Source organism: Salvelinus namaycush, chromosome 35 (assembly GCF_016432855.1).
Source record: "Salvelinus namaycush isolate Seneca chromosome 35, SaNama_1.0, whole genome shotgun sequence".
Classification (NCBI taxonomy): Eukaryota; Metazoa; Chordata; class Actinopteri; order Salmoniformes; family Salmonidae; genus Salvelinus; species Salvelinus namaycush.
In genome coordinates this window covers 17,508,409-17,530,831 of record NC_052341.1, presented here as the reverse complement: position 1 = coordinate 17,530,831, position 22,423 = coordinate 17,508,409, and the positions used below count along the sequence as shown (strand labels likewise).

Sequence of the window (22,423 nt, the reverse complement as noted above, 5' to 3'; positions counted from 1 at the left end):
TTGCCTGTGAATAACCAGACCTTCATACAAACTTGCTCTGCAAAATTCTTGACGTACAACCGAAGGTGCTGCCATATCCTGCCAGCACGCCCACAAGCGAGCCACTCAGGCGCAGAATGACACGTGGAAGAGGGCGAGGAACGAGATGGGAGTAACAACAATTTGTTGGGAAGGGGAGCTAATAGCTGAACAATGGACTATTCAACCTTTTACTAAAGAATAGTCTTAATAGCCGAGCTAGGTGTGAACCCCACCTATCACAGACCAGATTTGCCCTAACGACCAAGGGATAGCTTGCTACTCAATGTAATAAAGTAATGACTTTTCAAATAAGTTACCTTACACGTTATGTTGGCTGACAATTTGTTAGCTACGCTGTCCTTATGAACCACATAGCATATCATTACAGCAGTATGTACCGGTATGTTAGCTAGCTACCTAACGTTAGTAATTATACAACAAACTTGCCAGTATATTAACTATAGGCTAACTACCCAACGTTTATTGACTTGATTATTCCCGTCATTCTTAGCGTGGTTAAATGGTATAGTCGTTGTGCGTTGTCAATGGCCATTTGGGTGCTTTCGTAAATTTGCTCCTGCTATCTATACCGACTTCAGAGCACTCTCTGAGTGTACCAGAGTGCAGAATAATGCATTTACGAGCGCTCAACACCCGTTGAATATGGCCGGTGCCAGTAAACCTCGGCAAAAAAGCGTAATTAAATTGTTTCCAGCAGCACAGTTAGTCACCAACGCTCTGGTTAACACGGAAACTGCCTAACCAGCTCTGCTAGGGCGAGTAAAATGGTTAGTGGACTCATTTGTGTCTGGAAGTAGCTAGCAAGCTAGCCAACGTTAGCTTGGGTACTTGACTGCCGTTGTAATAAGAATGTGTTCTTAACTGATTCCATATGTGTTATTTCATAGTTTTGATGTCTTCACTATTATAGAACGCTAAAATCAACCCTACTCCTCGGCCCGTACGTCTAGTGTGCGCTCCGAGAGCGAAACGGTCTGAATTTACAAACTTACAATCTGACAATATTCTGAATTTATGAGCGCAGGCACTCCAGATTGAATTGAAGAACACACCCAAAGTCGAAAAATGTCTAACTAGTGATTTGTTATGCTAACTAGCTAGCATGAAGTTGCATACAGTAGCAACAGCATCAACTTCTGGTAGAGAAGGCAAAGAGCTAGTACGCTCAACTGAAAGATCTGTTGCACTACAATTAGGGTTTGGAAATGTTATGCCCCTTAGATATTAATTTAGAATCCTCCAATCGACTTATGCTGTAGCCTACTCCCGACCGTCACGTTGTACAGCGCCATATTTGTACACACCTACTCATTCCAGGATTTTTCTTAATTTTTACTATTTTCTACATTGTAGAATAATAGTGAAGACATCAAAGCTATGAAATAACACATATGGAATCAGTTAACACATTCCTATTGACAAGGACAGCCTACTCCTTCCTCTCCGTCGGGGAATTGAACCCCGGTGTCCCGCGTGCCCTCCCCGTCTCTGGTAATGCCAATATGGAAGACTATCGAATGCTTCTCAAAGTTGCCCTCTGGTGGTCAAACTAATACTAACTTGCATTAACAGAAAAAAATGTCTGACAATTAAATAACGTGCCACAGAATGCACCGCAGTATGACGCAACTTTTAAATGAGGAACCACTGTATGGTCACTGTGGGGACGACATCGTCGATGCACTTATTGATAAAGCCAATGACTGAGGTGGTATACTCCTCAATGCCATTGGATGAATCACGGAACATATTCCAGTCTGTGCTAGCAAAACAGTCCTGTAGTGTAGCATCCGGGTCATCTGACCACTTCTGTATTGAGCGTGTCACTGGTACTTCCTGCGTTAGGTTTTGTTTGTAAGCAGGTATCAGGAGGATAGAATTTTGGTCAGATTTGCTAAATGGAGGGCGGGAGAGCTTTGTATGCATCACTATGTGTGGAGTGAAGGTCTAGAGTTTTGCCCCCCCCTTTTTTTCCCCTGGTTGCACATATGACAGTTAAGCAGCCCCATGGCACTGGAGTGTCTCTGCTACTGATGCCAATGAGTAGAACATGTTCTAAGTAAACTTTGTGTGTTTGTGTATCTGCAATAGGAGGATACTACTGGGAGAGACTATAAACACCACAGTAATGTTGGTTGGATGACGCAATTGTTTTGGCGTTCTACTTTAAAAAAAAACTTGCAGTATCTACTATAGAATAATTTCCAGGGGTTGCCTTACTATTGTCATGCCCTCTCACATAATTCCTCCAGCATGCATTTCCAGGTCTCTTTTCCTTAACTTACCTTTATCTATATAGCTCTATGTCCACTACTTATTTGTATATAATGTATGTGAACTCTGTAAACTCCTGTCTGTATTCTGTCTCTAAATGTTGTCCTTCACGAGCAGCACCATAGCACCATATCACCAAGTACAATTCAGAGAGTGTAAATGTCCTTGGTGAATGAAGGTGATTCTGATCTTCAGATTATGGTGGTTGTTGAGTGATGAGGCTGCTCCTGTCTTAGTACAGCAATGCTCCGAAGATACTATAGTGGCTAACACTGTGGTCCACTTCTCCCCCACGGCTCATTTTGGTTAGGCTGAGTCACTTCTGTGAAGATGAAGAGCTTCATCTATAATTGAAGTGAACTCTGCCTGTGTAGTCATTGCGCAGATGGGCCGGTCTGTTGTGTAGATTCCATGCATACAGTAGCATTTTTTATCTAAAAGATGACAAAGGGTAGATTAAGTATTAGGCAACATTTTACATCCGCAAAACTGCCCTTGAGCTCGGCAAAAAATCTTGAATACTCACAATAAGTAGGAATTATAATTTCTCATGGTAAAATGTAAAACCTTTTCTTGTATGATGAAAACATGTGCTTAGAAGTGACCTTCTCTCTCTGTGTGGATCCTGTTCCTGGCATCAGAGAGGCCATTGTTCTGGGCAGCACAGACTTCACAGAGGAGGATGTGGAGCGCATCATGGAGGAGCTGGGGAAAGAGTACAAGGGAAATGCCTACCACCTCATGCACAAGAACTGTAACCACTTCTCCTCAGCCCTGTCGGAGGTAAGGTACACTCTGAACATACCCACTCTCTCTCGCTCCCTCTCTCACCCACTCACGTACATATATTATTTATGCCCAAGCTCTCCTTAAGGAAAGACATAGGCCTATATCCCTGTGTTGTCCAGGGTGCGTCACAGTGGTCCACATAAGACAAGCATCCCCCCCCCCCCCAGCTCTCCTCTTGTCACCAGGGCTGGGCTAGAACATTCTAGGTCAGGGTGCCTGGATGTAGTGCCACTTTTCCCTGACGTTGAACCTGCCAGGTCCAGCCTAGCACAGTCTCACAAAGAGCAGAGAAGGAGAATACCTCACCTCCCACGGGACAGACGACAAATATCTCAACCTGTGTTAGTTCAGTGCATTGAGTAGAAGCCAAGCAATATGAGTTTATAAGTACAGTGTTAGAGCAGATTGGTGGAGCGGGTGAATAATGAGTATGATTACACCCAGCATCTGTGTGGCAGACAGGGATTAGAGAGCTCTGCTACAAGCCCAGACACACTGCCCCAGCTGCCAGGCCTGTCATACACCATTGACAGAAACTCCTCCTGACTCATACACCTACATATGCAAATACAACACACACACCTACTTGCAAACACCTACAGACACACTCATTCTCACACACATGCATGCTCACACAATGCATAGGTTCTTAATTAATACCGCTACAAGGTTACCCCTGGAGACGGGGCCTGTTCCCTTCTCTGGGCTTTGGCCTCATGCTTACTAAAGTAACATCCTCCTTGGAAGAGAAATTAAGCTTACCATAACATTTGCTCTGCTCTATTTTACAATGTGACTGAATAGAATTCCTTGCATAGTTAAATGTTTTCTTTTTTTTCTACTGTATTATTGACTGTATGTTTTAATGTTGATGTCTATGACACTGATGATGTCTCTGACACTGATGATGTCTCTGACACTGATGTCTCTGACACTGATGATGTCTCTGCATTTGAAAGGCAAAGGCAGTGGGCCTGATGACACTCTGGATAAGAACATATTTACAGTGAAACCAGCTCCTCTGCCTCCTCCCCCTGAAGTGTAGAAACACTCATTTACCTCATTGTCTTGTTAACACTTCTACAACCACACACGTCTAGTATGACAATGTATGGCTATATTGTGTAGACTGAGTCAGAGTGTTGTTTCTAGTCATTTATGAATCCCCCCCCCCCCCCCAGAAATTCTGTGTTTAATATAAGCAAATCATTATTCAAGATGTATCTATGCATAGCCTAGATATGTACACTTGTTGTAGAGTCCTCTCCCTATTGGATGATAGAATTGTTCAGGAATAGAATGGGAATGTCCTCCCCCGGTCTGCCTCAGGCATGCAGCGCTTCTCTCCCTTCCTTGTTGTGTGGGAACTATCTGTTTGACAGTTTCATTTTCTGCCAGCCTGATTTGCACCTGGGATTATGCACGTTTGCTCCGCAGTGAAGGAATCTGTGAGAGAGAACTTGGAATGGGATTAGCTCTGCAAAGTCCACCACAGATCCCCATCTCTAGATCCCCATCTCAGATCCCCATCTCTATCCCCATCTTTATTTCAGGCCTGTAAGGTTTCTGTACTGAAATCCTACATCCAGAACGGCAGCCTGTAATTGTCTTTTTCTCTGTGGTCTATTTTAGGTGATATTTTGCAGAAATGAAGATACTGTATGGGAGAACACAGCATTCCCACTGAAACGGATTACTCAACCGTGGAGAATCAGTCCACTGATTGGTGGCCTAGTTCTCATGGGAAGCATATATAGACGTATGTTTGTCTGTCATTGGTAGCCCACATCAAGCCTCATGAGCTATGTCTTGCCTTTTCATGTGAAATGTAGGCAAAGACTAACAATCACATTGTGCATTTGAGAACATGAATGTCACTGCTCACAAGGATGTTAACCCATGCACAATTGAAGCCCATCATAGCAGGCTTGTTTGTGTCATTAAGGCTATTTTATAGCTCCATCCCATCAGGCCAGGGCCTCCAGAATGAGGCAGTGGGAATGATTATCCTCCTTCTCTTCTCTGCCTCAGTGCTGCTGCTGTTATCACACTTGGCTAGTTTTTCACAGCCAGAGGCTTTTCCCATCCAAGACTGGGTTTTTCCAAAATGGAATAATTCAATTTGATGTCAGGAGGACTAAAGATAAAATCTACAGCTAATACCGCTTTGAAAGAAAGGGCCATTTGTGTTTCTCTGCATTTACTGGGTCAGTTGTTTGGTGTTCGCTTTGGACCACAAGTTTTGAAAAGATTGGTTTTATGGTTGCACTATTTTCACAGGAAATATATTTTTATTCTGATGTGAGAAATTCTAAGAATGTCATAGGTGTTAGAGAAGTGATAGGGGACAGATAACAATTCAACATAGATGTCTTTGTCAGAGTCTCGAACAGAAGTAAACTCTTCCATTCACTGGGGTGATAAAAGGAAAGGTCCTGGCTAGTGTCCATTAATGAAGTCATTACATTGTAATGATGTCCGTACTTAGCAAGACGATACAGACACACTATTTTCACATTGAAATAGCATCCAGTCCATCAGATGAATAAGGGTCCAATTGAATACAGTCTAGTGCAGTTCATTCTAATACCTCAAGGACCATTAGCTCTATCCTGCTTAGCAGGGCCAAATGCCTTACCGCTACAGTGTCATCAGATCCATTTCCAGTAAGGCCTAGCACTCTAGTATCAGTGCTGCATGTCTCACTGTTCTACTCTGCACTCTTCCTGTCTGGCCATCAGATCCTGTGTGGCAGGGAGATCCCACGCTGGGTGAACCGGCTGGCCTACTTCAGCTCCTGTGTGCCCTTCCTGCAGAGCTGCCTTCCCAAGGAGTGGCTGACCCCGGCCGCCCTGCAGTCTAGCGTCAGCCAAGAGCTCCAGGGGGAGCTGGAGGAGGCAGAGGACGCCTCCGCCTCTCTGGCCTCCATGAGCTCCATGCCTTCCCCCTCCCTCTCCTCTTCTTCTCCCTCCAGGCTGCCCAGAGTTCCCCGACATCAGCCACGCCGATAGGACTAGTCTCAGGGTTCACCATCGCCTTCAGTGACAGGCTCCGGCAGGGCCCCCCCACATGGACAGGCTTACTGTACTGTACACCACTCTGCCAATAGACACTACCCCAAACCCAACCCACCCCCTACCCACCGTCCCTGCCTACTGCGCTCCTGATGAGACTTGCCATCCACCAGCTGCATTGAAGCCCCGCCTACACTGACTTGACAGGCAGACTTGAGGTAATGGCTACAGGCTCAGAGTACTGTTGTTTTACATATAGAAAAACAACATTCAGATCATGTTTTGTCATTTCTTCATTTTATTGGCCTTTATTTTATATACTCAGGACTCAAAAAAATATTTTATATGTTTTGCTTCTTTTGCTTTTCTGACACTTTAGTCATCACTCTATATAGAATTTTTAATCCTCTTTTGTTTACAATCTGTTTGTGTGTGTATGTTTTGAGTGTGTTTTACGATTACTGAGAAGCTACCACCTGGGCCAAACTCCTCCACACTTTTCTTACAACACACACAGCTGATGTCTACCCCCGTGGCAGCTGTGCCTGAAGATTTTTACTGTACCTGCTCGTTGAGCTCTGCACTGTTTCTCTATAGTTGACCTGTTTCTCTTTGTAAAGCAGCGTACTCCTTCTTAACCTAGAATAACTAACTTACTTTAGATGTTTTCCACTGTTTTTAGAGTCTTCTGTGTAACTGAAAAGATTTGTATCCCATTTTAAAGTTATTAAAGAAAAATATATGACGTAGATTGTTGTTTTAATGAGTTATAAACTAAAGGTATTCTCCCTACTGAGCATGGTGCTGATGTCAGTATAGCTTAATTACATTTCAAATAGCCAGGAGGGAGTCAGCCTATTTGTATGCGGACTCCCTCTTCCTCCATCTGGGCTGCTGCTGTTGCACTTGACTGTAATAACATCTCTGTGATGGAAATCTGATTGGCCTCCATTGTTTGGGATTGTACTTGGCACGTACCTATGGCTATTGAACAACACTCAACTTGTATTAACATGAGTTTTCCTGTTGAAGTAGCAGTTGTTGCCCAAACAGGATATTTTCCCACAGTATATGAAGGCTCCAGACTGATTAATGTTAGCAAAGAGACACTGTAGATTTCCCACCATTCATGACTCCAAAAAAAACTAGATTCAAGCTTACTGTATTTTCTCTCAAGATGATAAATGTTCTGTGAAACTGACCAACCTGCTCAGGATGTGCTACCTCAATGGGGATTTTCATGGAACTTTGTCAAATGTAGAAGTTCTGGAAAAGTGAGCTGTCCTTCATAACTCAAAAGCCATAGAGCTAACTACTAAATGTAATTCTTAATATTTACTCACTGTGCCTTTTTGACGCTAGATACGCAATCCTGTTGCCCAGAATTTCCCATTTGGAATGAGGTAGCTTAGATTGTCAAACCACCAGGTCCTTGATCGGTTGCTGGCAGTGTCAACTGTTCTCATTCAGATCTCTGTGTTGACATGTTTTCACCAGCCAAGGCACCAAAGGACCAAGTCCCCTAGATCTACTCTGTGGTGGTGACGTGAGTGACACACTGCAGATATATCGTTCGTGATGGCCTTTTCCTCTGGAAGTCCTGTTTCTGTTACACCTCTGAGATGTGATGACCCCTAGTGGAATAGTGAACACATTGCTCTGTGGAGTTTAAATGAAAAATATCTCCATGAACAGTGCTCTCTGTAGCATCAGTTTATTGAATAATGAGGATGAATCTATTGAAATTGATCTATCAAAGTCAAACAACCATTTAAAAATTATTCCTAAGCACCATTGTAACAGGAGAGGACGATTATTGACAGAATTGAGGAATTCTGAATTTGAATTGATTTATAGTCAGTGTTAAAGGCGGGTCTCAGTGACCGTCTCTGACAGAGTAACCACAGTCTGTGTCTCCTCTGGCTGCCTGCTCAGCTTATTTTTACAGCAAAGTAAGGACTCCGCTACCTCTCTGGGGCCCTTAGTCATGAAGATGTAGAGGAACGGGTCCACTAGAGGACTCAGATACAGCAACAGATTGGCAATCAGCCCTAAGTAGCATACTTCCTCCTTCAACGACTCGAGCAGAATGTTCAGAATGAAGGGAAGAAACAGCACGGTATAATTGGTCAGGATTGCCGCCAGTACACCCACAGACCTTTTTTTCTCCGCTGTAGAAGTTGACCTGAAACATAGCAACACTCTCCACGAGTCGAGGAAGAAAAACAACAGAAAAGGGAAGGGAGTGAGAAGGGCCACTGCAAACCAGAACAAGTATTTAAACACTGCGAGGGCCAGAACAGCGGAGGGCGCTCCCCACATAGCCAGAGAGATGATGGAGGACTGTTTAAGCTTGCTGCAGCAGCTGTAGCACTGGGGGTACGCCACCAGCAGGTGTCGCTCTTGTGCAATGCAAACCATAAAAGTAATGTTGGATATGATGCCAAAATAGAAGATCAGGGTAGCAGTGTCAGCCGATAGGATACTCCCAGTGGCAGCCTGTGGTCTTCCAATGAAACTGAAAATGTCTGAAACAAGAAGGCTGATGACATGGACAGGAACAGGGTTGGGACCCTTGACCAGGTTCTTCATTGTGTAAAGGGCCAATCCAATGGCAGGTAGCCCAATGGCAAAGGTTATCCAGCCAATGACCTCAGCAACACGGTCAAAAGTAGTGTCGGTGTTGTTTGTGTTGTTGTTAACAGACCCTATATTCATATCTTTATCCATGGGGTTCTGGTCATTTGAGGTGGTTTATGATATATTTTTGTGGTGTTTAGTTGCATTTACCGGTATAGTCATTTTGTGACCGTGTCCTCATCTTTCACACACTAGAATGACAGCAACAGGAAGAATGTATTAAATACCTTTGGAAGGAGGATGTGTACAACATTTTAAATATCACATTTGTTTAGTCTGTCAGTGACAGCCTATAGTACATTCTAGGCTACAAACAGAACATAGGCATTCTCCCAATATCACTTCTATGTCACTCTACTTGTCTTCTTTATTAAGACCATGGTCTAACTGTTGCTTAAAGGCTACTCATATACTTCTGTCTCGTGTTCATGGATATTTTATATTTAAAATGTTTCCTGAATTCCATTCATCCCCATAGCATTTAGATCCTTTGGTATTGCCTCCCCCTGCCAAAAATAGACCGAGATAATCCATGACCTTACCTGAAGTAGCTTTGGAGAGAACCGCATGGAAAGAGCGTTGTGAGTTCCTCCTCAGTGTGTTTTACCTTGCTGTTGATGGGTGAACGTAAATTACTGTACCTGGATGATCCCCACAGTAGATGATGCGTCTGGTACCAGGTCCGTGCTATGAATTGGATTGATTTGCTTTTGGCTTTTTTATATACATGTTTTATTGGTGCTGAATAGCATGGTCACTTATCTTCCTAGAACTGCTAGATAAGCGGTTTCACAGAAGCTATACAGACTCACATTTCCCTAAGTTCCAGTTGAGCTATGCTGATGGTAATGAAAAGAGTCAATTTGCATTTTGTACTTTGCTCAGTCTATAAGCCAGGGCCTAGTTCCTCCTAACAGACACTGATGTCATTTAAAGACATTCCTGGAACATATCAATGAATCTTAAAGAAGCTCAGTCATCCTAACCAACAACACTCAAGAGTGGTTGAACTCATGAACTTTCCTGTCAAAGAACTACAGTACCAGTCAAAAGTTTGGACACACCTACTCATTCAAGGGGTTCTTCTTTCTTTTTTTCTTTTCTATATTGTAGAATAATAGTGACGACATCAAAACTATGAAATAACACACATGGAATCATGTAGTAACCAAAAAAGTTTTAAACATCAAAATATATTTTAGATTCTTCAAAGTAGCCACCCTTTGCCTTGACAGTGTTGCACACTTGGCATTCTCTCAACCAGCTTCACCTGGAATGCTTTTCCAACAGTCTTGAAGGAGTTCCCACATATGCTGAGCACTTGTTGGCTGTTTTTCCTTCACTCTGCGGTCCAACTCATTCCAAACTGTGTTGAGGTCGGGTGATTGTGGAAGCCAGGTCATCTGATGCAGCACTCCATCACTCTCTTTGGTCAAATAGCCTTTACACAGCCTGGAGATGTGTTGGATCATTGTCCTGTTGAAAAACAAATGATAGTCCCACTAAGCACAAACTATACAGGATGGCGTATCGCTGTAGGCGTATCGCTGGTAGCCATGCTATTTAAGAGGGCCATGAATTTAAAATAAATCAGACAGTGTCACCAGCAAAGCACCATCACACCACCTCCATGCTTCACGGTGGGAACCACACATGCAGAGATCATCCGTTCACCTACTCTGCGTTTCACAAAGACACGGCGTTTAGAACCAAAAATCTCACATTTGGACTCATCAGACCGAAGGACAGATTTCCACCGGTCTAATGTCCATTGCTCGTGTTAATTGGCCCAAGCAGGACTCTCCTTATTATTGGTGTCCTTCAGTGGTGGTTTCTTTGCAGAAATTCGACCATGAAGGCCTGACACTGAAGCATTTATTTGGGCTGCAATTTCTGAGGCTGATAACTCTAATGAACTTATCCTCTACAGCACAGGGAACTCTGGGTCTTCCTTTCCTGTGGTGGTCCTCATGAGAGCCAGTTTCATCAAAGCGCTTGATGATTTTTGCGACTGCACTTGAAGAAATTGTCAAAGTTCTTGAAATTTTCCGTATTGACTGACCTTCACGTCTTAAAGTAATGGTGACTGTCGTTTCTCTGCTTATTTGAGCTGTTCTTGACATCTTGGTATTTTACCAAATAGGGCTATCTTCTGTATACCACCCCTACCTTGTCACAACACAACTGATTGGCCCAAACGCATTTAGAAGGAAAGAAATTCCACAAATGAACTTTTAACAAGGCACACCTGTCAATGAATTGAAATGGATTCCAGGTGACTACCTCATGAAGCTGGTTGAGAGAATGCCAAGAGTGTGCAAAGTTGTCATCAAGGTAAAGGGTGGCTACTTTGAAGAATCTCAAATATAAAATATTTATTTCACACTTCTTTTTTTTTTGGTTAGTACATGATTCTATATGTGTTCTTTCATAGTTTTGATGTTATCCGTATTATTCTACAATGTAGAAAATAGTCAAAATGAATGAGTAGGTGTGTCCAAACTTTTGACTGGTACTGTATGTGAGCCCACAATTTCAACATTAGTGACAAGGAAGTCATTTTTCTGAAGTATTTGCACAATATTTAGTTTGTTGCATTTGTGTGTGGCGGCGGACTGTTCTCACGTTTCATCATTGTCTCAATATACTGGTTTTAAGTCTGATGGACCTAGACATTGTGACTGACCTATAAAAGTATGGTGGAATATCACTAGTAAGTTTGTTTTTTTATTCTCAAGTAGCTGCCTGTACTACAGCACATCAAGTCTGTGAATATAAAACTAACAGCTTCTTCACCCAAAATGGTGTATGCATATTATAAGATGTGCCCATGAAGTGTATTATGTTATACATCAGATGTAATATTCCTGTTGTCATTCTGAAATACAGTGAAGTAGAAACTTAGTGTGGAGTGGATTAGGTCCGGGATCTTTTAACCACTGTTAATAATGTCATATGATCTCCCTGGCCAATCAGCTATCAAAGACTGACAAATGCTGTAGTACAACAAATTGTGCAATGACTTTTGACATCCTGGAGTGGTGGACTTCCTGTCTCAGTATTTAAGGCTCAGACGTACATGCTGCATTGTCACTGGGTGTGCCCCGTGAGTATCTGTGCCGTTAAAAAAATAAAATAATTACTGGACAATTTTTTGCATGTTTCTAACTTGCATTTACACTTCCTGATAATTTGTTGATTTGATAGGAGCTACAAGACAAACGCCAATTCATCTAAATCTAACCTATTCATCTTCATCTAACCTCCAGGTAAGACCATACTGTAGATTCCACATGGTTGCTAAAGGGCTATTTGAATTTTTCTTGTGCTACACATGTTAAACACTGAAATGCGCAGTGATGACTTAGTTTTTCTTATTTTTTTCTATTATATGATATTCATAAAAAATGTAGTAATGGCTCAATTGATTAGTTAATTGCATAAAAAGAGACGTTTAAGGTATCCTAACATTTACACAATGTAAGAATGTTAATGTCTATAGACATTGCACTTTGACAGGTCATTTTGTATTACATGTTCAGTTTTACAAAGAATACACAGAACGTAGAACTATATTGAGCATAGTTCCTGTTTCTTTTGAAGGGAAATGCTTTTAGATTTAGAATAATAATGCATCTCAAAACTAGACCTATTTTAAAGAATCATGACCAGGATCTTAGATGTTATAGAGTAAAACACCAGCTATTTCACTTTTTTTCTTAGTGTAGGCACAGCAGGAAAATATTAAGGACCTTGAACTTGGAATCTGAAGAACCCTGCCATTCACTAGTTCCTGCAACAACAAGCACCATCAAGGATGGAAGCAAGCCTCAACAATATTTCGGACGACATCGCATCAAATAGGACCCTCATTGAAACCATTGTACAGTGGACAACATTCTCCATTGGTTTTCCTCTGATCTGTCTGTCCATTTATGCCATGTACTTCCTGATCAGAGCTGATCACATCGCTCCAGTCTATGTTATCAACCTTCTTATTGCAGATCTCATTCAAATTTGCATGAGGCCATTCATACTGTCTGGTACCTGGCAATTTATAGTAGAATTGATTGAATTCTTTGGTATCAGTGCAAGCATTGGTTTCATGGTATGTGTTGCTCTCGAGAGATATCTTATGATTGCATTTCCTCTCTGGTACCGTTTTCGCCGTAACATCAAATTCTCGCTCATAGTGTCCTCTATTATCTGGGTGTTTCCTTTCATCCAAATCTCCATATTTTACATCGCACCGACTTTAGAGATTTCATTTATTTTGTTTGCAGTTAACCTCCTCATACCCTTTCCACTGCTTGTATTCTTCCTTGTGGGCACGTTGAAAGCTCTGTCCGTCTCCATCTCTGTGCCAGCTGTCGAACAGAGACGGATTATTGGTACCCTGGCCCTTGTGCTGGGCAATTACACAGTCCTGTTCCTACCCCTCATCATACAATATCTGATATCAGGGGTAACAGGCCAACACAATGTGGAGATTGGGACAATCTTTGAGAGATTCAGCCCCCTTGTGGATCCTCTACTCTATGTGTTCATGAGAAAGGGAGCTAAGGACACTCTGGCCTTCCCCTGCTTCGACAAGTTCATGGGTGACCAGGAGCAGAGTCAGGTCACAAACACTATGACCATGACTGATAGTGGAGTAGAAGGCTCCAGGTAGGACAGATCCAAGATAATGGACTGTATCTGTATGATTCACTATGTATAACTCCTATCAACTCCTTAAAATTATCGGATTGAAACGTTGTCAAAAAAGCGGTGAATTGAGAGCTTTAACAGTGTGCGGCCTTGTTCTTTTCTTTGTTATAATTATACCTTACGGGCCTCCCGAGTGGCGCAGTGGTCTAAGGCACTGCATCGCAGTGCTTTAGGCGTCACTACAGACCCGGGTTTGACTCCAGGCTGTGTCATAACCGGCCGTGACCGGGAGTCTCCCATGGGGCGGCACACAATTGTCCCAGCATTGTCCGGGTTAGGAGAGGGTTTGGCCAGGGGGGATTTACATGGCTCATCACGCTCTAGTGACTCCTTGTGGCGGCCCGGGCGCCTGCTCGCTGACTTCGGGAGCCAGTGAACGGTGTTTCCTCCGACACATTGGTGCAGCTGGCTTCCGGGTTAAGCTGGTGGGTGTTAAGGAGTGCGGTTTGGCGTGTTATGTTTCACGAAATTGGGGAGGAAAAAGGAGGTTAAAAAATTTAAATAAACCTACTTTACTTTTATTGTTGTAGTTAAAATGTGAAGATTACATGCCTTGCTTTTTAATATACAATACATAACATACTGTATTGTACACAGCCCTATTCTGCATTGCACTATATTTGTTGGGCTTGTATTGCCGCTTTTCAGAAAAATATGGACTTCTTTCCTTCAATAAATTGATCATGTGGATATTTGAGATTGCTCTTTCTCCTCTTTTGTTCCCATTCTCTCCCGGAGTCCCTCTAAAAAGAGGACACTGAAAGTGGTCAGAGTTAGAGCCAGTTTATTCAGATCCCAATATGAGTACAAGTACATTCACATACAACCTACAAGCCCATGTCTGTAGTACCTATGAAATTTTAGTTCAGTTAGTTCCCCATACATTGGGCCTACATGTCATAGCATGGGCGGGTGTAATATAACATGTCATTACATAGGCAGGCATGTTGGCTGACATGTCACCACATGTCACCATCCGTTAGTACTCTTTGGGTAATGCAGAAGTCTGGCTGCAGGCTCTCGATGGTACAGTCAGAAGTGTCCATGTTACAGAGGCTGCAGTCACAGCTCAGAGCCACAGGGTAGGTGACATGAGGGTCCACCCAAGGGGGACAGTCAGGTAGGCGGATCGTTTCATAGCGGACGTCCCGGTAGGTGCACACATGCTGGTACACGGTGGAAAATGGGCTCTTGAAAACCGGCTCCTGGTAAATACATACACAGGAGGAAAGGTAAATGTAGATCAATGTTTTCTTTTGTTTTTACGCATTAGGGTTGTTTCTAGTATTTGATACGCAATTATGAAGAACACAGTGACAATTTAAGGAAGTTATGGCCTAGCTAAATAAGATAATACTAACCACTGCATAGTACATTCAGATGATACTAAGCCACTGTATACATTGTACCTTGGTGACGCAGTGGCCACTGCAGATAGGGGTTTGAATGACTAAGCACGTTGGGCAGCCTTCCTTCTCCAGAGACACAGTCTGGTTGATGGGCTGACAGGGCTGCATGAGAGACCCCTCAATGGGTTCCAGGAGAATGCACAGGAACAGGGAGATCAAGGTACCTACATGAAGACCTAACATCCTGAAAGAGAGCCTAAGTGAAAACAAATGATTTTCTCTGGCATTAGAAATGGTACAGTGTAAATTGCTTATTATTTGCAAATTGTTGTAATAACTATATATAACAGTAAGAGAAGTCTGATCAATACAGATAGGTTTACCTGAAGGACTCAACGGGTTCAGCAGAAAGTTGTGTCCTGATGGGCAGTGTGTTTGGGCATTTATACAGTGGAGGAGGCTAGTATCCAGGGTTGGATGCTCAGCTCATGATTTCTCCCCCTTCACAACAACCTTGAATAGAATCCCATGTTGGTAACAGAATGGATTACTTTGACACAATGACTTCCTCCTGACCTCTACTTTGCACAGTTTAGACTTCTGCATGTGGACGATGACATTGCATCAAAATAATAATTCATTAGACACCCTAATCCCTCAAGAGTTGATGGCTTTATAGGGTCAGATTGACATAATTGTCATAGATTTGGATCCCTGCTGTACACCGGAAGGACATGTTTTGATGCTAATGCTGCACATGTTATCAAGGTCCAAGCAAGTACATTTTGTTGAGATAGAATTTCATTGACAGGATTAACCCTATTAATCACACACTTGTTCATTGGTACAACTGGGGTAGTCATTTTAGTTATTCTGTGAATAGCCCACTGTTGGATACTGCTCAAGATTTTGGTAAAACATGCTATAACAGTTTGAAAGAATTATGACATATAAAAAAAAACTGTCAATATGTCAAATACATTTTTGAAAGCATAGCTTATTTTTCAATAAATAATTCTGTGTCAGCAATACTTGGAGAAAATCTTCCCGGAACACAAAAGCTTTTGACCACTGTTTCCTTTTATGAACTCGTGGGTTAATTTCTAACGAACCTGCTAGTACGCATGCTCAGTGTATAGTGTGATTACGAAAGTAAGTACAGGCGATGCTGAAGGTAAATTCCCCATAACAGGGTCAATCTAATGCCATAATGGCCGGTGAAGAGGAGAGTGACAAAAATAAGGTAAGTGTCCTAGACAATGTCATTCAGAAAACATTGTCTGTGACAATGCTAACTTAGCTAGCAGCAACTCAGTTGTTGAAGGTCAAGAATATTATTGGTGGTGATGTCGCTACAGCAGTTGTCTAGTTTGCTTAAGTAGGTAGCTAGCTAACGGTAGTGTGCTATAGCTGATTATGTGTTTCTTCATTAAATGTTGAACTAGCTAGTTACCACTCTTTCGTGTCTGCTAGCTAACAGTATGAATGTAATATCATGTGATGCTTGATACAAGATAAAAACCGTGATTAATTGTATCTCAGTAATTCTCTGCTTATTCTCTGTGTAGTTTCATCTCCCATAATGTGTTTCATGTACCGTATGCCATTTAGGGTTTCAAGGTGCTGGGTATTCTGGACGTTCAAAACACACCTTGTGCCAGAGAGGCTCTTCTACATGGATCTGGGGGATCCCTGGCTGCTGGCCTTTTGCACTTTTTGGCCACAAGTAAGTTTGCTTTTCCTGCAGATTCACTGGCATACATCAATGATTTGTTTGTGTAATCTCAGAATCCATAACCTAATCTCGTGCCAGATACATGTAACTCTGTCTTGAGCGATTTGTTTGGGTGAAATCTAATCTACTGTCCATTAATATGAGCATAGTAAGAATATTATTTTACTTCTGTCATAGGTTTCTCCATAGATGATATATTATATTGACAAGATAGCCGAGTGACTGCTCTAACAATGGAAGTTGCCTCGTGCATCCACATACAGTACCAGTCAAAAGTTTGTACACACCTACTCATTCAAGGTTTTCATTTAAAAAAAAAAAACTATTTTCTACATTTTAGAATAATAGTAAAGACATCAAAACTATGAAATAACACATATGGAATCATGTAGCAACCAAAAAAGTGTTAAACAATTAAAAAATAATTGTATGTCTGCGTTTCTTCAAAGTAGCCACCCTTTGCCTTGATGACAGCTTTGCACACTCTTGGCATTCTATCAACCTGCTTCATGAGGTAGTCACCTGGAATGCATTTCAATTAACAGGTGTGCCTTGTCAAAAGTTAATTGGTGGAATTTCTTTCCTTTTTAATGTGTTTGAGCCAATCAGTTGTGTTGTGACAATGTAGGGGGGGTATACAGAAGATAGCCCTATTTGGTAAAAGACCAAGTCCATATTATGGCAAGAACAACTCAAATAAGCAAAGAGAAACGACAGTCCATCATTACTTTAAGACATGAACGTCAGTCAAGAACTGCACTCTTCAAGTGCTGTCGCAAAAAACATCAAGCGCTATGATGAATCTGGCTCTCATGAGGACCGCCACAGGAATGGAAGACCCAGAGTTACTTCTGCTGCAGAGGATAAGTTCATTGGAGTTAACTGCACCTCAGATTGCAGCCCAAATAAATGCTTCACAGAGTTCAAGTGGCGGACACATCTAAACATCAACTGTTCAGAGGAGACTGTGTGAATCAGACCTTCATGGTCAAGTTGCTGCAAAGAAACCACTACTAAAGAACGCCAATAAGAAGACGACTTCCTTGCGCCAAAGAAACACGAACAATGGACATTAGACTGGTGGAAATCTGTCCTTTGGACTGATGAGTCCAAATTTGCGATTTTTGGTTCCAACCCCTGTGTCTGAGACACGGAGTAGGTGAACGGATGATCTCTGCATGTGTAGTTCCCACGATGAAGCATGTAGGTGTGATGGTGTGGGGGTGCTTTGCTGGTGACAGTGTCTGAAATGTATTTCGAATTCAAGGCACACTTAACCAGCATGGCTACCACAGCATTCTGCAGCGATACGCCATTCCATCTGGTTTGCGCTTAGTCCCACTATCATTTGTTTTTCAACAGGACAATGACCCAACACACCTCCAGGCTGTGTAAGGGCTATTTGACCAAGAAGGAGAGTGATTAAGTGCTGCATCAGATGACCTGGCCTCCACAATCACCCGACCTCAACCTAATTGAGATGGGATGAGTTGGACCGCAGATGAAGGAAAAGCAGCCAACCAAATGCTCAACATGTGGAAACTCCTTCAAAACTGTTGGAAAAGCATTCCAGGTGAAGCTGGTTGAGTAAAATGCCAAGAGTGTGCAAAGCTGTCATCGAGCTATTTGAAGAATCTAAAATATATTTTGATATGTTGAACACTTTTTTTTGGTTACTACGTGATTCTATATGTGTTCTTTCATAGTTTTGAAGTCTTCACTATTATTCTACAATGTAGAAAATAGTAAAAATAAAGAAAAAACCTTGAATGAGTAGGTGTCAACTTTTGACTGGTATTATGAAACTTAGTTTCAATCAAATAAGCCTCATGTAATTCAACACTCTCTCATAGACCTCCAAACAAAAAAGGGCTTGTCTCACGAGGACAGATTTTGGGCAGAGTAAATACTCTCCTTCACCTCTTCCTCTGTGGCTTCTCACAGTATTTCTCCATTTCTTACACATGCCTTTAATTTGTCATTCACAGGTCGAGTGAAGCGGTCCTTTGACATAGGTTTTGCAGGATTCATGCTTACCACACTGGGATCATGGTAGGTTTTGAAGTCCGTGTTGATGATTTATAAGCTTGATGATTTATAACACTTGTTGGCTAGTTGATGTCCATTAAAAGCGAGAATCCTTATTTGCTACATCCATTTTTGGACTTACAAATGAATGATATTCTGATTCTTGAAATATAAGATTGTTTTAGTCCAATGTTTGTAAACAATGTAAACACACTGTATAGCCTCAAAACATGGTTAAAACTATACTTTTGCTGTCCTTGCATCCATTGCGCTGTCTGTGAATTTGAGAGTGGTTACTTTTCTCCAGGCCCATCCCTCAGCTTTTTACCAAAACACAGGCGGGGTGACCACTTTTTATTATTGTCTCATTTTAGAATATTTATTCAGCATATTCATGAGATGTTCTCATCTATTTGTGTAGTACTACAACCCCAAGGCAGCCTACACCCCTATGAAGCATATACCCCTATACAGCCTAAACCCCTATGCAGGTCCTTATGTATTAACCAGCCCTTTACACTGATGGTCTATTTCTGCTGGCGCTCTCAGGTTCTACTGTAGAATTACCAATGCCCAGCTCCGTATGCAGCAAAGGTTGATCCAGGATGGCATCAAGAACAAGGTCATGTATGAAGGCACGAGTTTGGACACCGTCAGTAAACCAAAAAAGCAGGAGCCTTGCCCTTCATGTCCTTGAAATGATTACATGATCCTGTCATCAAATCATTGATTCTTTCACACACCCTTGACTGCAGTTCACAATGTCCACAGCCTTTAAATGTTCTTCTATTTTTCTGTCTTATTGGATCATGTTGTCAGGCATGATTTGTTATTTCTATGTAAAATATTCTGTAACAAGTGTTGTTTTTGTGCTCAATGGTGGATCTATTCATAATTATTTAAGAGATGATTGGTTGTGCGCTGAATAAATATTGATTGACTTTCTGTACAGTGTTATGCCTTTTGGTAGGCCGTCATTGTAAATTAGAATGTCTTCTTAACTGACTTACCTAGTTAAATAAAAATGAATGTGTGAACTAAAGAGTACTGCAATAGTCTACTACCGTATCACCAGATGGCCACTAGATGGCAATCTGCATCATATCATACCACGGCACTGTAGTAAATCTTCCACACCTCACTGTCTCTCATCCAGCCTTCCTCTCATTCACTCCAGTACAAATGTGTATGTGTGCGTTCTGGGTCTTTAGGTCTGACACAAAGCCACAGCGGAGAACTAGTCCTCGGTCTCCTGTCCTTCTCTCACTCCTGTTGCCTCTTACGAGACATGCATTTCCTCTGACTGCAAACTGTGTGCATGTCTTAGCCCCTAGTCACGGTGTGACAAAGGCCACCTCCACAAACTCCCAACACACAGGTGCTGCATCAGTGATGACAGTATGGGTGTCTCGATAGCTCACTGGCCCCTCCATCCTAGGGTTCAGCTGGGTGTCTCGATAGCTCACTGGCCCCTCCATCCTAGGGTTCAGCTGGGTGTCTCGATAGCTCACTGGCCCCTCCATCCTAGGGTTCAGCTGGGTGTCTCGATAGCTCACTGGCCCCTCCATCCTAGGGTTCAGCTGGGTGTCTCGATAGCTCACTGGCCCCTCCATCCTAGGGTTCAGCTGAGTGTCTCGATAGCTCACTGGCCCCTCCATCCTAGGGTTCAGCTGGGTGTCTCGATAGCTCACTGGCCACTCCATCCTAGGGTTCAGCTGGGTGTCTCAATAGCTCACTGGCCCCTCCATCCTAGGGTTCAGCTGGGTGTCTCGATAGCTCACTGGCCACTCCATCCTAGGGTTCAGCTGGGTGTCTCGATAGCTCACTGGCCACTCCATCCTAGGGTTCAGCTGGGTGTCTCGATAGCTCACTGGCCCCTCCATCCTAGGGTTCAGCTGGGTGTCTCGATAGCTCACTGGCCACTCCATCTAGGTCCAACTCATAGCAAAAGTAAAACAATGTAAGTTCATATTATCTGCCTCTACCCTGCATTGGCCCTGTGCTGCCACATAATGGGCCTCTCAGATGGCCTTGATCTTAAAGTGTGCAGCATTGTCGAGGGCCAATATTACATTCAGCTTACTAAGCAACTTGTGGATAGTTTGTCCCAACGGTCAGTAAATGTCAGTCTGCAGCAGCCAGCCAGTGAACTGTTTACAGAAGTATTTATTTGTAAAATAAAGACGCAAAAACAATATTAGATGTCAAAATAGACTTTAATGTGTTTACAATTAATTGTACATGGTACTTGATACGTATTTGGACTATCAAATATCACTTTCAGTTAATGACAAATATTTAAAGAAATATCTCAAATAGACCACTCATATTTACATTTGGTATTTCATTTTACTTGATCAAGATTATTCTATATATAGCTATACAGCTTACTATGTGCAGTCCAGGAAGGGAGTAATTACATTAGAAATAAGTCTTATGATATATTAATAAAACTATAAATAAGAATAGCAAGATATGTTCTTTCCTTTTTTAAACATGACCAGATGGCACAAGAAATAGCTTTATAGACAGTTCTGCAACTATCAAAAGCTCCTCAGACAGGTGTTAAACAGTATGAAACGCACAGTAACAGTACCATCTTGATCAGCTTATTCGGAGTAATTCTGACCAGTGACCTCAGTGCATTGCTTAACACTATATCATGAAAAACTGCACAATATGCTGTACGACACATAGCCTAGGAGAAACCCTGGTCTCATACTGTATGTGCTGTTGCCAACTCTTCGGTCATGCCATACATGTTTAGTATGACAATGAAGGAATACAGAGAGGAGTTAGCAAGAGCACAAACAGATTGTTCCACCAGGCTACAAAGGTACATTTTACAATCACAAAGAGAAGCTGCTCTATGGTTTCAGCTCCTGGCAGCAAGAAATTAAGGAATGAAGATCCAGAGATGCATGCTCCTTCGTCCTCTCACAAACAAATATTGTTATTTTGATATTGGCCAGGATTCAATCCGGACTGCGGAAGATCTGCGTTGAATGCGATATCTGTGACCGCGTTAACATTAGCTTAAAATGGTGCATTGCCAGAAAGGAGCTATCCAATTGAATCCTGCCCTTAGTCCGTGGACTGTTCCTTCACTGAGTCTCCATCTGTCCGGGTTTCATCTGTTCTCCCTTGACCAGCAGGTGGATCGACGCCTTTGGCGCTATTGATGCTGGTAGCTCGAGCCGCACCTCTGGAGCTTCTGACGGAGGCAGATCGGTCTATCTTAGGGGGATCCACATCTCTCGAGTTTCTGACAGTGGCAGCTCGATTCAAACCTCTGGAGGTTCTAGTGCCTTCAGCTTGATCAACACCTCTGGAGCTTCGGACACTAGCAGATCGATCCACACCTCTGGAACTTCGGACACTAGCAGATCGATCCACACCTCTGGAGCTTCGGATGCTAGCAGCCCGGGCTAACTTAGTGAGGGTCTCCTCATAGGGTGTTGGCAGGTAGACCATGAGGAAGACTCCGTCAGTCATGTCTGTCTCAGAGCTGCAGCTGGGGATCTGGTCTCTGTACAAGGCCAGTGAGGATAGGAAGTCAGTGCTGCTCTCTGGGTCCTGGAGGTCCTGCAGATCTTGGAGCTCCTCCAGGTCCAGGGTGATGACGTTGGTCAGAGCCAATTTGCTGGTAGAGCATCTCCTGTAGACCAGGAAGCCAACGAGGCTGATGAAAAGGAGAGAGGTTGTTGCTACGACAACATAAAGGATGAACTCTTTGCTCATGATGTCCTCACTGGGGGTCAACTCATTCCAGTGGTCACCCTGGCGATATCAGAGTAAAAGGTGTGAACAACACTAGTTACGTTTATTTCACATACTGTTAA

The 22,423-nt window shown here is 42.6% G+C and overlaps 4 protein-coding genes across 5 annotated transcripts in view; 3 read left to right on the top strand and 1 right to left on the bottom strand.

The window, feature by feature from the left end:
* Positions 1–6,886, top strand: part of desi2 (desumoylating isopeptidase 2) — a 56,765-nt gene extending 49,879 nt beyond the window's left edge. The window contains exons 4-6 of one of the 2 annotated variants that reach the window (XM_038975247.1): positions 2,958–3,099; positions 4,738–4,864; positions 5,847–6,082. In XM_038975247.1, coding sequence (XP_038831175.1) covers positions 2,958–3,099; positions 4,738–4,864; positions 5,847–5,968 — 391 coding nt within the window. In that variant the 3' untranslated portion in view covers positions 5,969–6,082. Of the gene's footprint in view, positions 1–2,957; positions 3,100–4,737; positions 4,865–5,846 lie in introns of both variants that reach the window. The other variant, XM_038975246.1, reaches the window with a different exon arrangement.
* Positions 6,887–11,211: 4,325 nt separating this feature from the next.
* Positions 11,212–13,654, top strand: si:ch211-132e22.4 (ovarian cancer G-protein coupled receptor 1). The gene is made up of 2 exons (XM_038975122.1): positions 11,212–12,028; positions 12,483–13,654. Exon 2 carries the CDS (start codon positions 12,577–12,579, stop codon positions 13,429–13,431), a length of 855 nt encoding a protein of 284 aa, XP_038831050.1. The 5' UTR covers positions 11,212–12,028; positions 12,483–12,576; the 3' UTR covers positions 13,432–13,654.
* A 582-nt stretch (positions 13,655–14,236) lies between these two features.
* On the bottom strand, positions 14,237–16,607 carry lhb (luteinizing hormone subunit beta). The gene is made up of 3 exons (XM_038975123.1): positions 15,202–16,607; positions 14,879–15,074; positions 14,237–14,674 (listed from the first exon to the last, which is right to left on the bottom strand). The coding sequence occupies exons 2-3, from the start codon at positions 15,059–15,061 to the stop codon at positions 14,429–14,431; spliced, it is 429 nt and encodes a 142-aa protein (XP_038831051.1). The 5' UTR covers positions 15,062–15,074; positions 15,202–16,607; the 3' UTR covers positions 14,237–14,428.
* LOC120029837 (cytochrome c oxidase assembly protein COX20, mitochondrial) lies at positions 15,926–19,623 on the top strand. The gene is made up of 4 exons (XM_038975124.1): positions 15,926–16,061; positions 16,430–16,544; positions 18,542–18,605; positions 19,131–19,623. The coding sequence occupies exons 1-4, from the start codon at positions 16,029–16,031 to the stop codon at positions 19,276–19,278; spliced, it is 360 nt and encodes a 119-aa protein (XP_038831052.1). The 5' UTR covers positions 15,926–16,028; the 3' UTR covers positions 19,279–19,623.
* The last annotated feature ends 2,800 nt before the right edge of the window (positions 19,624–22,423 follow it).